At 42.4% G+C, this 14,209-nt stretch overlaps 1 protein-coding gene and 1 pseudogene across 4 annotated transcripts in view; both read right to left on the minus strand.

The window, feature by feature from the left end:
* The window catches only part of enpp5 (ectonucleotide pyrophosphatase/phosphodiesterase 5), a 526,082-nt gene that overhangs the window by 497,060 nt on the left and 14,813 nt on the right, over window positions 1–14,209 (minus strand). For 2 of the 3 annotated variants that reach the window (XR_013576616.1, XR_013576615.1), the window contains 2 exons: window positions 12,382–12,561; window positions 6,749–8,186 (listed from right to left, as the gene is read on the minus strand). Coding sequence is in view for 1 of the 3 variants with exons in the window: in XM_078542012.1 (XP_078398138.1) it covers window positions 7,777–8,186; window positions 12,382–12,561 (590 nt within the window). In the remaining 2 variants the exon portion in view is untranslated. Of the gene's footprint in view, window positions 1–5,685; window positions 8,187–12,381; window positions 12,562–14,209 lie in introns of those variants that run through there. The other variant, XM_078542012.1, reaches the window with a different exon arrangement.
* Window positions 641–3,479, minus strand: LOC144680726 (cytochrome c oxidase subunit 6C pseudogene; annotated as a pseudogene). Its single transcript, XR_013576614.1, has one exon. The product of XR_013576614.1 is annotated as a cytochrome c oxidase subunit 6C pseudogene (transcript).

Consider the following 14,209-nt stretch of genomic DNA (forward strand, 5'->3'; position numbering starts at 1 on the left):
ATTTTACGTCATTCCATAGCTCCCCCTCTGCATCACTTGCCAAGATTTCTTAATATGTTACATTTCTTGAAGTACCTTCTTGCAGATGGCTTATGATTAATGGAAACTGCAAGGGACCATTATTAATCACTGCCCTTTAAATATAGCTGTGTACTTATCACTTGTTTTTTGTCAAATCAGATTTAAATCCAAATCTGCTAAATTTATCAATAAATGCATGCAACTTTTAAAAAAAAATCTAATGCTTATCTTTATTAAATGCCTGAAACCTACATTCTACTTATATCTATGAAATAATATTTCACTAATCTGGTTTTATCCTCAAACCATTGCAGTAGTGTTAAGACACAACCTTTGCTGACTACTTGTTATGCCCCTTAAGTTTTAACAACCTCCCAAATAGAAATTCAATATTTGATGACAACTTGCCCACAAAGTTGTTACAATTAAAAGAAAACATATTTAAGTTGAAATGGCATTTCAAAGGCTTCAAAAAATAGAAGTAAAAGGTTGTGCCATATTACATAGCTCTATATCTCTACAGTAAGCAAACTGAGCAAACAAAATTCACAAAATGACCATCTTGTAGAGTTTTTACAACTTTCATGAACTGACCTGACAAAGATTGAAAACAAATTACAATAGTCTGAACAAGTTCTTTAATTTTTCTTTTCAATGCTCTAATATTTTACTACAATTGGTTTTCTTGAAGATTTATCTTAATAAATTTTTATTACAGCACAACAGTATTACAGTTTTAAAGCAGTGTAAAAAATGCTCACAATTCGTCTTTGTACTTTTATTTTGTAGTTGTTACATGAAGGGCAGTTGGGGTGCACAGTGTGCATCCTCTCCCCTGCCCTACCCCCACATCCCAGCTGTTCCATCAAGGTAGCTTCTCAATTGAGCAAACTCAAAAATGCAATCGGAGAGTTATTTAAGTCATAGTTCAGGTTTCAATTTGAACACAGACTCAATTTAGATCAATTGCTCTTAAAGGAATTGCAGAAAAGCCCAGAAAGCTGGATGTTTCATGGTGCTTATTTTTAATTGAGTGGAGAAAATATACACCATAAACAGTAACCATACCAAATGAACAAATTGCAACTTTTTGTTAAATTAGAAATCCCCAAAAGAGAAACTTTAAAAGTTACAATAAACCCACTTATTTGCAAATTCTGTTTTGAGTATTGTAACAACAGAGAATGAATATTATAACAATGAGAATTGTAACAACATTACCCCATGCAAGAAATTCAGTGTTAGACACTATTACAGATTGTAAAATTTCTTGAATACAAGTGAATGTCTTATGACATTGTACAGATAAAGCTCTTACCTGTGGCATATTACAATCACTAATAATTACAGAAATCACAACAACTTGCATTTACATAGCAACTTTAACAAGGCAAAATGCCCAAAGTGCTTCACAAACAAAAATCTATGCTGGTTCTAAAAAGGAAAGATTGGGAGGGTGAGCAAGATGCATTTTCAGGAAGGTAGGTGGAAAAGTTAAGGGAAAATATTCCAAAATGTGGGACCTGGATGGTTGAAGACAGTTAACAATGGTGAAGGCCAGAGTGCAAGGGATGGAAAAGTAGGCTGGAAGAGGTGAGAGAAACAGGTAGAGGTAAAGTCATAAAGGGACAAATTCCATAATTTTAAATTGAAAGTCTTGCTGGGCTGTACATGAGCCAATTTCGCTCAGCAAAAACAGAAAATGATGGATCAATGATGAATGGGACTTGGTGTAGGATAGAACACAGACAGCAGAGTTGGACGAGATCAAGTTTGTAGAACATAGAGGGTGAGAAATTGGCCTGAGGATTGGACCAGTAGAGACGGGTCTGGAGTCGACCAAAGCATGGATGAAAGTTTTGGCAGTTGCTGGACTGAGACAGGTAGTTCCAGAGGTAGAAGTAGCCAGTCTTTGTAATTGAGGACTACGGGATCTGAAGTACAGCTCATGGTTGAATAGGGGACTAAAGCTGAAAACAGTCTAGTTCAACCTGAGACAATGGCTGGGGAGTGGGATGGAATTGGTGGTAGCAATATGCATTTTACAGATAATGTTTGCAATGTTTAACCAGAGGAAACTACAACTCATCCAACACTGGATACTGGTATGACAGCCTGTCAAAGCGGTAGAGCTGAATATTGTCAGCATACGTATGGATACCGACCTATGATTTTGCACGATCTCGCCAAGCAGAAGCATGTAGATGAGAAAGAGGAGAATACCAAGCAAAGGGGATTCTGACAACAGGAAGAGAAGCCATTATTGGAGATATTCTACTTCCAATTGGATAGCTAAGAGTGGAACCAGTAAGGGTAATCATGCTAATCAATGGAAAGGGGGTGAAGCAACAGAAGCAACTGTTATTAAGATTGCGATAGTTTATTCAAAGAAGTTCATGAGCTCTTCACACATTGTTAGAAGTGAATGTAGAGGGGTTTATGGAAATGTTTGATCACGCAGAAAAGGTGGTAGGATCATCTTTTCTCTTCAGAATGATCTTTGAATAGTGGGAAGTTTTCCTAAGGAGAGTAAGACTTAACAACCCTGGATGCAATCTAGCAAGTTCTGGTGATAAGTGTCTAAACCTCTTCTGTGGCAGATATACTTGTCTGCCTCATGGACTTTTTTTTTTAATGGTCGGAAAATTAAATGTTTTATTTATACATCAGATATAGAATGCACAAAGTATATCCTTTTGTCTCCATTTCCCAGTGTGTTTTGGAGGAGCAATCCTGTCACTCATTTCAAGTTTCCTTTGCAAGAATTTACTTCTTTGATTTCACACTTTCAAAAACAGCAGCATCCCTCATGGCTTCAAATGCCTTCATGGCATCATATTTCTTATAGAAGTCAGCATATGCTCTCTTCCTGGAATCACCTACTACAAACTTGAAGGTACCAGCTACAGCAAAAGCTAAAGTAAAAGCCACAGCCAGGTGAAACTAGACATTTGGCCAACAGGCCTCTAATCACAGGCTTGGCAATCACAGTGGAAGACATGGTTTACTCTCTATCCACACAGCCTTCACCTACCAGAGAAACCAGGCCTTTGGTGTACTCCATACAAGCAGTAGTCTTAATACCATATACCTATGTTCCCATATCCCTTTATTCTTCCTTTCCTTCAATCGCCTTTCAAATTTATTCTTAAATGTCGACTTGATTTCTGCTTCAATCACCAACACTAGTAGTTGATGCCACAGCCCTACAACCCTATGTAAAAGAATTCTTCTGGTCACTATCCTAAACCTTAAATTATTACCCATTATTCAAAACCCTAGAACCACTGAAAATAGTCTGACATTATCCTGTCTCATCCATTCTTAATTTTAAGCTTTTTTAAAAATCAAATCATCAAATCATCTCGTCAGTTCAAACAAAATTAGCCCCAATTATTTAATTCTCATATGTCATCATCCCAGGTGACCTTCTACTTAATCTGCTCTGTACTACTTGAACATCCAAAGGGGCGGAGGAGCCTGCAGCCCTCATCCGGAGCGCCCCGAGAGGAGCCCGCAGAGACGACAGGCAGCTGCTGCGCCGATCTGAGGTCGCTTTGGACCTCCCTGCTCACCATGGATGGATGGGCACCGAGCTGGGAAACTTGGTGCCCAGACTGACTCCCACACTAGCACTGACCAGCTGAGGTCAATGCCGATGTGAGGGCTTGCTGATCCGAGTGCATCCCCAGGAAGCCTCGATGGGTCAACTGGAGGAGCCTCTACACAAGAGTCGCCACTCTCTCCAAGGAGGACGCATGGCATTCGGACATGAGGCTCATTGTTTCGGCGATAGTCCGCATAGACTCCTCCACCACAGACACCAAGCCAAGCATAGCCTCTGTATCTCCCCAAATGCTCCTGCATACCCAGCCGCATTTCCTGCGCTTGCTGCGTCGCGGACAACTCCAGAGGCACATCATCAGGCATCGATTGAGCATGTGCCTGGTCCCCTGCAGTCCTTTGACTGCTGGCGCCATGGGCACTCTCTGTCTCTGCCATCTCCTCCAGCGACTGTGAATTGCCCTCACCACTGTGCTCCAGGACACTAGCCGATGTTCTAGTTCCCACCATGGTGCTGGTATCTGCACTGGTGCCTGCCTTGCAGAGATGATGTGACGCTGGTGAGACTTCAGGGCCCTCAGGTGTGAGAGGGGTTCTCTGCTGCTCCTCCTCCCGGCCCTGCTCTGCTGATACTGAAAGGAAGAACAAGGACACTGGATCGGCTAACGTGGAGACAATGTCAATGTGTATCCATGTCCCCCGGATCATTATGCGCTCATCCTTCCATAAGCAATGGTCAAGCCATGTTGCAAACTTCAATCACTGAACATTAAGCAGTGCCATGGCTGCTAGAAGAACAATGGTGACCTCACTGCTGTGCAAACATACCTGCCCGTGGTCTCCCAGCCTTACCGACACCGGTGGACCTGGGCGCATGGTGCTTCTCCAAATCTAGGGCCTCCTGCTCAAAGTGGCTGAAAATCACTAACTGTGCTGGCCTGCCACCAGACCTCACCCGCTCGGCTGCATTATGTGCATTCTTCTCCTGAAAAGGAGAGAAGAGCATTGATTAGTGCTAATTGTACCTGGACTCTCTTCGCGGATGGCCCACCCTAACCAGAGTGGGACGTTGCAGAGCTCCAGTGTTTTCTCACCCCGCTGCTGTCGAACACTCACACAAAGATGCTAGGCCTGTACCACCACCCCCCACTCCCTTGGCCAAATGCTGCCAACATCACATCAGGCACCACACGGTCTAACCTTCCAAAGCAAGGAGGTGCAAGCACGTGGAGCGCAGAGGACAGCAGATTGATTGGTGCCCTGCCAGCTTGAAGCTTCCTTCCCAGCATGCCATCACCTTGACTGACTTTGACATGTCCTGGAGTTCCAGCACTGTGCCTAGGTGCAGCTCCTCCAGGTTGTTTTGGGGGAAAACAGTAAAATGGGTCTCAGTGTAGCACTTGCTGCAGGGGCAGAACCCATCCCTTCACCACCCTCTCAAGGTGACCTCAGCATGGGCAATATCTGCTGGCCCACCCAATGAAAGACACAGGCCATCAATGATTCAATGCAGTAACTACACTCAGACTTGGGGGGGGCGGCGGCGGCACCAGGGGGGAAAACCTACTTGCTGGGTTAAGTGACTAATGCCAACATGGTACTCACCCTTCCTGAGCACAAGAGGTCGTTGAAGCGCTTGCAACACTGGACCCAAGTGCGCCGCACCACGTTGCGAAAGCTCACCACCTCCGTCACTTCCTCCCAGGCACATTTGGTCACATATGGGGCGGGGGGGGGGGCTCCCGTCCTGAGGTACCAGGACCTCCCGCCGTGCTGCCACCTCCTTGAGGACAGCAAGGCAATTATCAGAGAAACGAGGGCACAGTGCCCCCTGTCCTACCCTCCTGTCTGGCCTGCTCACCAGCAGCGCTCTGGGAAGTCCTTCCACTGGCCATAATTCGCAACCTTGGAAAGGCTGCAGCAACTTTTTAAAACATGCCACCGGGTCGTCATTGGACCCGGCAGTCATTGCAGTCCCACCGCCCCCCGCCCACTCCCACTGTCCTCGGAACCACGATTCACGCTGGGCATGCCTTAATTGGCTGGTCCGCGTAAAATGGCAGTGCGAACCCGATCAGGTCTGTACCCGCCCATGCCCGCTCCGCCCACCCCGCCAGCCAGGAAATTCAGCCCATAATCTTCACAGATGAACTTTCAGCTGTGATCACTTTTACAGCAACTAATAATTCCTGTACGTTTTTTAAGGTACCATTATAAGGCATTGGGTCAATTCCCAAAAGGTGGCAAAGTAGTGGATAGAGGTCAACAATGGCCAAACTCACGACCTCTACCATCTAGAAGGACAAGAGCAGCAGATGCATGGGAACACCGTCACCTGCAAGTTCCCCTCCAAGCCACAGACCATGCTGACTTGAAACAATATCACCATTCCTTCATTGTTGCGGGATCAAAATCCTGGAACTCCCTTCCTAACAGCACTCTGGGTGTACCTACACCACATGGCCTGCAGCGGTTCAAGAAGGCAGCTCACCACCACCTTCTCAAGCACAATTAAGGATAGTCAGTGACGCCCACATCCCATGAAAGAATAAATAAATTACCAAAAAACAAAATATTGTTTAAGGAATTTTCCAGGATAAGACGTCATTTGAGTGAGCATTCAAGTGGAAAAATACGGCTTGTGATAATCACCATTTGTTGTTTTAAAACTCATTATGAAGGGACAGGTCACCCACCACATTTACAAGGTTAATCATGAAAATATCACATCTTCACTGAGCTTCAACGTTTCCTTCCTTTTTTCCCCTATTCCTTGCACTGCTCAACTATAATACTCAAAGAAATGCTGTTACAATAAAATCAATGTTTGGATATGTTATCCAGTAAGTCTATTTAGCTTGGAACAGAAAAGAACTTGCAATTAGCCACTTTTCACGATCTACTAATATAAATGCATCTGGCTAAGATATAGGACAAGCTTCTTCGGATGGCTAGGTTTTCCACCCCGCCACCTGAAGATTTGGCGGGAACGCACACCCACCAATCAAGCAGCCCCGCAGCCATCTAACACTCCAAGAAGCGTTAACTGGTTGGAGGCAGCACTTCTGCCCTTCACACGGGCAGAGGTCCCACCTCAGAGAGCTGCTAGCCAATCGAGTCCCAGTAGCGCCAGCAGTGGCCAGGACTGTGACTACAAACAAACAAACAAACAATCTCCAGATTCTGAGCAGCGGAATCCAGGACCAGTAAAGTACGAGGGGGATGGTGGGGAGGAAAGTTCTCACCATTATTAGGCATTAGGTCAATTCCCAAAAGGTGGCAAAGTAGTGGACAGAGGTTAATAATGGCCAAACTCATGACCTCTACTATCTAGAAGGACAAGAGATGCAGATGCATGGGAACACCATCACCTGCAAGTTCCCCTCCAAGCCATATACCATGCTGACTTGGAACAATATCACCATTCCTTCACTGTTGCGGGGAGAGTAGGTGAGGCCTACGGGGAATCTTAATGAAGAGGCCGGGTGGGAAAGAGAACATCCTTTGGGAGGGTGTGGGGGTGTGGGGAGTGGGGTGGTATGTGCTCAATATGGAAGGGGGACTCTTGATGGATGGTGCCCCCCTTCACGCCCAAGCAGGATCTCCTGCTGACCAATGCCCCCAACCCGCCAGCTAACCTAGGCCTGTCTGCCCCGCCACCCCCACCCCATAAAATTGCAGACAGGTCTGGGTGGGTGGGAAGGCCAGCTGGGGAATTTTATGCCACCCACCCTGGCCTGCAAGACTGTTGGCGGGGAACTGCAAAATTCTGCCCATGATGTTTTAGCTTGTGAGTCCTACCAGTTGCTAGGATGAGTTTTATGTGGTGTTTATAATTGTAATATCATGTAAAATCTTTTGAATAAATATTTCTTGACATATTCCTGATCAAAGTCTTCTAACACTAATACTGTAGTTATCACTAAATGGAATCCCTCCGCCGGCAATACTTATTTTATTTGTTAGTAGACTTGATCTACTGCAGTTCAGTTCCCATCCAATGGTGCTACTGGACAAACTGACAGACAACAAATTTTCAAAGATCTGCAAAACAACAACCCTGAATTCACATTTAGTACAACTGCAGTCCCTCAGCTAGTTATTACCATTTTGAGATGATAAAGGACAACTAACAGATGACATATTGAAGCATAAAGTTCCACATCAGAGAACAGTTCAATAAATACAAATTTAACTTGACAGCAGGGGTTGAGCCATCTCACCACGGTGAAAATTCAATCCAGACATCTGGCTTTTTGTCACCCTCTGTACAAATGCTAGAAGAAATCCAACAACCAGTACACTTCCAAGGAGAATACCTAGCCATGCATATGAACTCTGGGTGTTTATTTCATCCTGGGACACAATCTCCGCAGGTGAGCTTTCAGTTGTGATCACTTTAACAGCAACTAATAATTCCTGTACGTTTTTTAAGGTACCATTATTAGGCATTGGGTCAATTCCCAAAAGGTGGCAAAGTAGTGGATAGAGGTCAACAATGGCCATGTTTTCTTTGGTGAAATTCTTCTTGAAAGCAGGACCATGGGCGATGAATATTGGTTGCATGGTCTTTATAGCGTTATCATATCCATGATTACCCACTAGGAAAGAAAAGAGAAGCTCAGTGGCAAATAATCACAATTTCACATGAGCACTTCATTGCAAGAAATGGCAGAGGAGTTGAATCAATACTTTGCATCAGTCTTCACAGTAGGAGACATTAATAGCATTCCAAAAATACTAAATAATCAAAGTGGGGGAGGAAATAAATACAATAACTATCATTAGAGAAAAAGTACTTGGGAAACTAATGGGGCTAAAGACCAATAAGTCCCCTGGACCTGATAGGTTGCATCCTAGGATATTAAAAAGAAGTAGCTGCAGAGATAGTGGATGCACTGGTAGTAATCTTCCAAGAATCCTTAGATTCTGGAAAAGTCCCAGAGGATTAGAAAACTGCCAATGTAACACCCTTATTCAAAAAGGGAGGGAGACAAAAAACAGGTAACTATAGGCCAGTTAGCTTAACATCTGTCATTGGGAAAATGTTAGAGTCTATTATAAAGGATGTAAGAGCAGAACATTTAGAAATACATAATATAATCAAGCAGAGTCAGCATGGCTTCATGAAATGGAAATCATGCCTGACAAAGTTATTAGAATTCTTTGAGGAGGTAACAAGCAGGATAGATAAAGGGGAACCAACAGATGTAATAGATTCGGATTTCCAAAAAATGTCCGATAAGGTACTGCACATAAGGCTACTTAATAAGATAAGAGCCCATGGTGTTGGGGGTAGAATGTTGCATGGATAGAGGATTGGCTAACTAATAGAAGACAGAGGGTTGGGATAAGGGGTACATTTTCAGGATGGCAACTATAACTAGTGGAGTGCCACAGGAATCAGTGCTGGGGCCACATTTGTTTACAATATATATTAATGACTTGGATGAACGAAGTCATCCAAGTCAGGGGAGATGGTGTTGTAGTGGTACTGTCACTGGACCTGTAATCCAGAGACTCAGGCTATTGGTCTGGGGACATGGGTTCAAATACCACCATGACAACTGGTGGAATTTGAATTCAGTTAATAAATATGGAGTGTAAAAAGATAGTCTGAGTGATGGTGGCCATGAAAATATCTTCGATTGTTGCAAAAACCCATCTGGTTCACTAATGTCCTTTAGGGAAGGAAATCTGCCATCCTTACCTGGTCTGGCCTACATGTGATTCCAGCCACACAGCAATGTGGTTGACTCTTAACTGCCTTCTGAAATTACCTAGCAAGGTCAGTTCAAGGGCAATTAGGGATGGGCAACAAATGCTGGCCTTGCCACATCCCATGAAAGAATTTTTAAAAAGTAAATGTACCATCGCCAAGTTTGTGGAGGACACAAAAATAGGTGGGAAGCAAGTGGTGAGAATGACACAAAGAGTCTACAGAGGGATACAGACAGTTAAGTGAGAAGGCAAAATCTTGGAAGATGGAATATAATGTGGGCAAATGTGAGGTTATGCACTTTGGCAGGAAGACAAGAGGGGCTGAATATTATTTAAATGGAGAAAGACTGCAGAAAGCTGCAGCACAGAGGAATTTGGGGGTCTTTGTGCATGAATCCCAAAGAGTTACCATACAAGTTCAGCAGGTAACAAGGAAGGCAAATGGAATGTTGGCCATTATTTCTAAGGGAATGGAGTGTAAATATAGGGAAGTCTTGCTAAAACTATACAAGGCACTAGTTAGACCACACCTAGAATACTGTGAACAGTTTTGGTCCCCTTATCTAAGATATATTGGCATCGGAGGCTGTCCAGAGAAGGTTCACTAAGTTGATCCTGGGTATGGACCAACTTTCTTATGAGGAGAGGTTGAGTAGGTTGGGCCTGTACTCATTGGAGTTTAGAAGAATGAAAGGCGACCTTCTTGAAACATACAAGATTCTTAGGGGGCTTGACAGGGTAGATGCTGAGAGGTTGTTTCCCCTTGTGGGAGAGTCTAGGACCAGAAGGCATAATCTCAGAGTAAGGGGTCGCCCACTTAAAACAGAGATGAGGAGGAATTTCTTCTTTCAGAGGGTAAAATCTATAGAATTCTTTACTGCAGAGGGCTGTAAAGGCTGGGTCGTTAAATATATTCAAGGCTGAGATAGACAGATTTTTAGTCATGAAGGGAATCAAGGATTATGGGGAAAAGGCAGGAAAGTGAAGTTGAGAATTATCAGATCAGCCATGATCTCATTGAAGGGCGGAGGAGACTTGATAGGCCAAATGGCCTACTTCTGCTCCTACATCTTATGGTCTTATAAACTCCTAGGAACAGTTTCTGAAAGATTTTGGTAGAAACAATATCACTTCTTATACATGATAAACAGTTTTTAAAAATTCAATACGCATTTGGAATAACTTCTATAATTAACTCAATTTTTAAAAAATTCATCCTTACAGAATATTTTAGGTTTCAGGAGACCTTTTCATATTCCAAGATCATTTGTTAACACTTTCAAGCTTAATTTGTTTCTCTTTCATTCTATTGATTATTATTGCTATCTTTATTATTATTCTTTAAATCTAACATGGGAATACATAGTACTCAGTTTTCTACCAGACTGTGAAATTAAAGTGATTGTGCTCAATATCACTTATTTAGCTAACCCTGGAGTTAACTGCAATGTCTACTATTTTTCACAGAGGCATATTTGTGTGCCTGAACATTATGTATGGAAGAAAGAGCTTTTATTTTATTCAATCTTGGGATGTGGATACCACTGACATTACCAGCATTTGGTGCCCACTTCTAGTTGCCCTATTGTGGTTTGATACAGCTGAGTAGCTTGCTAGGTTACTTCAGAGGGAAGTTAGGATTCAATCCCTTTGGTGTGAGACCAAAGCTAGATCTAGCCATAAGCTAGACTGAATAGTAGGTTTCAATCTGTAAAAAGGACATTATCGAACTAGTTAAGTTTTACAACAATCACTTTTACTGACACTAGCTTTTCAAGTGCAATCGATATTGATATGTAGACAAATGTGGAAGTACATTTGGCATTACAAAGGTCTCAAACAGCAAATGAATGAATGGCCAGTTAAACTACATTTGATAGTGTTTGCTGAGGAAGCAACTTTTACCAAGATCCAGTGCTATGGGTTATTTTCCATGCATATAAATAGGCAGACATCTGACCTGCAATATGGCAAAGTAGCAGTCCCTCATTCATACACTGAAGTGCCAGCCTAGATTATGTGTTTAGGCCTTGGTAGTGAATCTTGAGCCCATGACCTTCTGACTCAGAGGTCTGAATGCCACCAAATGAGCCAAGCTAACCCTTAATGACACTCAGTTTTGGGCTAGGGATTAGTTGAGCAATCAAAAACAACTGTTTATAATTTTTGTCAAGTATGATCCAGCTTAACTGGGTCAGAAGTTAACACTTATAATCGATTCCATAATTCTATTTGGTAGATCAAAAAATACCTCTTGTTACAGGATATAAAGCTTCACTGAAAATACTTACAAACCTTAGTGGCACTGGGATTGTAAAATAATTCCAAGGGAATCAAATAAAATAGTAAGATGTTTAAAGGGAAATAAAGATTGTGGCCTGGATTTTCACCCGTCAAAAGCCACATCCAGAACTCCTAATCTGACTAGCTCCATGATAGGCATCTCTTTCTCCTCCACGATTTTCATGGTGTTGTACTAGGTTTTTAAAGAGTCGTGGTTCATATGCCCTCAAAGGAGTCTTGAACTCTAATTGCCCTCGAAACCCAGCAGTCCCTGTGGTTGCCTCCGCACTTCTTCCCAGGCCAGCTGGCCTGACTCCAGCCTGCACCTGCCCACCAACAATTAAATTCCCGCCTTTTGCGGGCACTTTCTCCCAAGGCGGGATGGGCCAAGCTGGGAATTTTCTTGACTCCCCGTACACACCTCAAGGATGAAAATCCAGGCCTGTGTTAGAAAAATGGAACACTCAAGGTTTTTACATATACAAGTTAATCTGTGCATGCTCCAATATGTATTTCTCCTTTATTCTTGCAGTTCCTTGCAGTTTTGAAGACCCCCTTTGTCTTTGGATCACAAAATTATGTAATCTTTTCTCAAAGTACTCTGAAGAAGCTAACTAAAAACAGATAATATGCATTTTGATGGTGAAAAAGCATATACTTAGACACAGCAGATGAGACTGTCTTCCTTTTTTTTTTGCCACTACCTTACCCAATAAAATGTCTGAAAATTAACCTCACCATTACCTTTAAAAGAATTAGCATTACCAATATTATTGGAAGAAAAATACATACAAGTAAATTTTCCAGTTGTTTTATTTTGATTGATTGTCCAGCCTTCATCTGCCACGGCTATTATTGGTTGAATTCGCTCATTGTGTTTGTAGTGAAAACGATCTGGAATATCCTCCTTCTTGTATACTGTCATATTGGGATGAGCATTCACCAAAGCATTATATACTTCATCGTATTTGCCTGCAACAAAACAAAAACAGTGGTCACATCAGCAGCTTGTGCAGAATTCATTGAAAAGTCATGTTGGAAGATATCTGGAAACTAAAATGAAACACCTGTACCCAGAGCATCCATAATTATTACTTCTCTGGTCAATGAGGTCTCTGACACACAAGAAAAACTCATCACTAAGTCACCAAGCAAAACCACAGGGAAATCTATTTACCTGATTTGGGGTGGGGAGGCATTGGGGTTGTGTTACATACAACAAAACTCTAGAGTAGTCACACGATTTTGAATGGGAAGAATCTCAGTCTCCAGTGAATGGTCTACCCTCCAAGTCCCTGAAGGCCTTAAGGTTGGCTGGTCAAATATCAGTTCTCTGAAGCATTTCAGAACTAACTGGTTTGGGTATCAGATTACCCAACCAACTGCAATGGTTCTAATACAATTTTCTATCATCAGACTTGCCACCTTGGGCCCAGCCCAAAGTGAATCCACTTATGTCCCCCAAGGAAAATGGTCACTAGTTGGTTATGATAACTGGCAAGTCTTGTTACAAATCAAATAGCAGATATGAGGATCTCTTCACAAGTGGAATAGTGGGTAGCATAACACCATAAAATGTGAGTGCACTTTCGCTGTCCTGAAAACAGTGTGGTCAGACACCATCATCCTATTAAATGGTAGGTATTTGAAGGTACACAATTTCAGCAGCATTGTTTGTCTCTTTGCAAACCAATTATGCTAAGCACTAAGCCATGGATAAATGAGCATCTTCTCACAGCTACTTTCCAGGTAACATCTTCGAGCAGATTTCCTTCCAAATTTCAGACTTCCGTACAAACAAGATCACTGAATTAGTCTTCAAGGATAAAATGGAAAGAATCATGAATTTTACTGCAAGAACATGCGTAAAAATTCAATAATCCTATGTAGTGAAAGCCCCATTTGTTTTATACAATTATAAGCAATGGACTTAAACAGAATTGCACAATGCATTCCCAAAACGCTGGCATAAATCTTAGAATCTTGTAATAAAACTGGTAGTTGGCTGATTTGATCAGCGTACATTAGCTAAACGACTGTGACCTTCTTTCATTACAATGGACAGCGTGCAATGCACAAACCATTTCATGTTTTAGAAAACCAAGTTCAATGGATGTGAGTCTTAAGCATCACCTACAGTCCATCCTCAAAATTCAAGTCTCAGATCACATACATAGAAAGGTCTATCCAACGTTAAGAATCATTGGAATTTTGTTCAACCAGTGCATCAACCGCTTGCATTTATATAGCACAATTCACGTAGAATAACATTTAAAGGATCTTTACTGGGTGCTGAGAAAACACTGAGTCAAAGGAGGTGAGATTAGGAGGGATGATCAACAGCTTTTCCAAAGAGATGGATTTTAAGGTGAACCTTAAAATGAGCATGAGGTGTACAGAAAGATTTAAGATTGGAAATCAGGAAAATGGAGCCTAACTGCTTGTATCCACATTGCTAATGGTGGAGCAAGGAAAGGAGAGATGAACAAGAGGCTGGGATCAGATTGTTTCATTAATTTGCGGTATGTGGGCGTCGCTGGCTAGGTCAGCATTTATTGCCCATCCGTAATTGCCCTTGAAAAGGTGGTGGTGAGCTGCCTTCTTGAACTGCTGCAGTCCA

Source organism: Cetorhinus maximus, chromosome 5, assembly GCF_964194155.1.
Source record: "Cetorhinus maximus chromosome 5, sCetMax3.hap1.1, whole genome shotgun sequence".
In the NCBI taxonomy this organism is placed as follows: domain Eukaryota; kingdom Metazoa; phylum Chordata; class Chondrichthyes; order Lamniformes; family Cetorhinidae; genus Cetorhinus; species Cetorhinus maximus.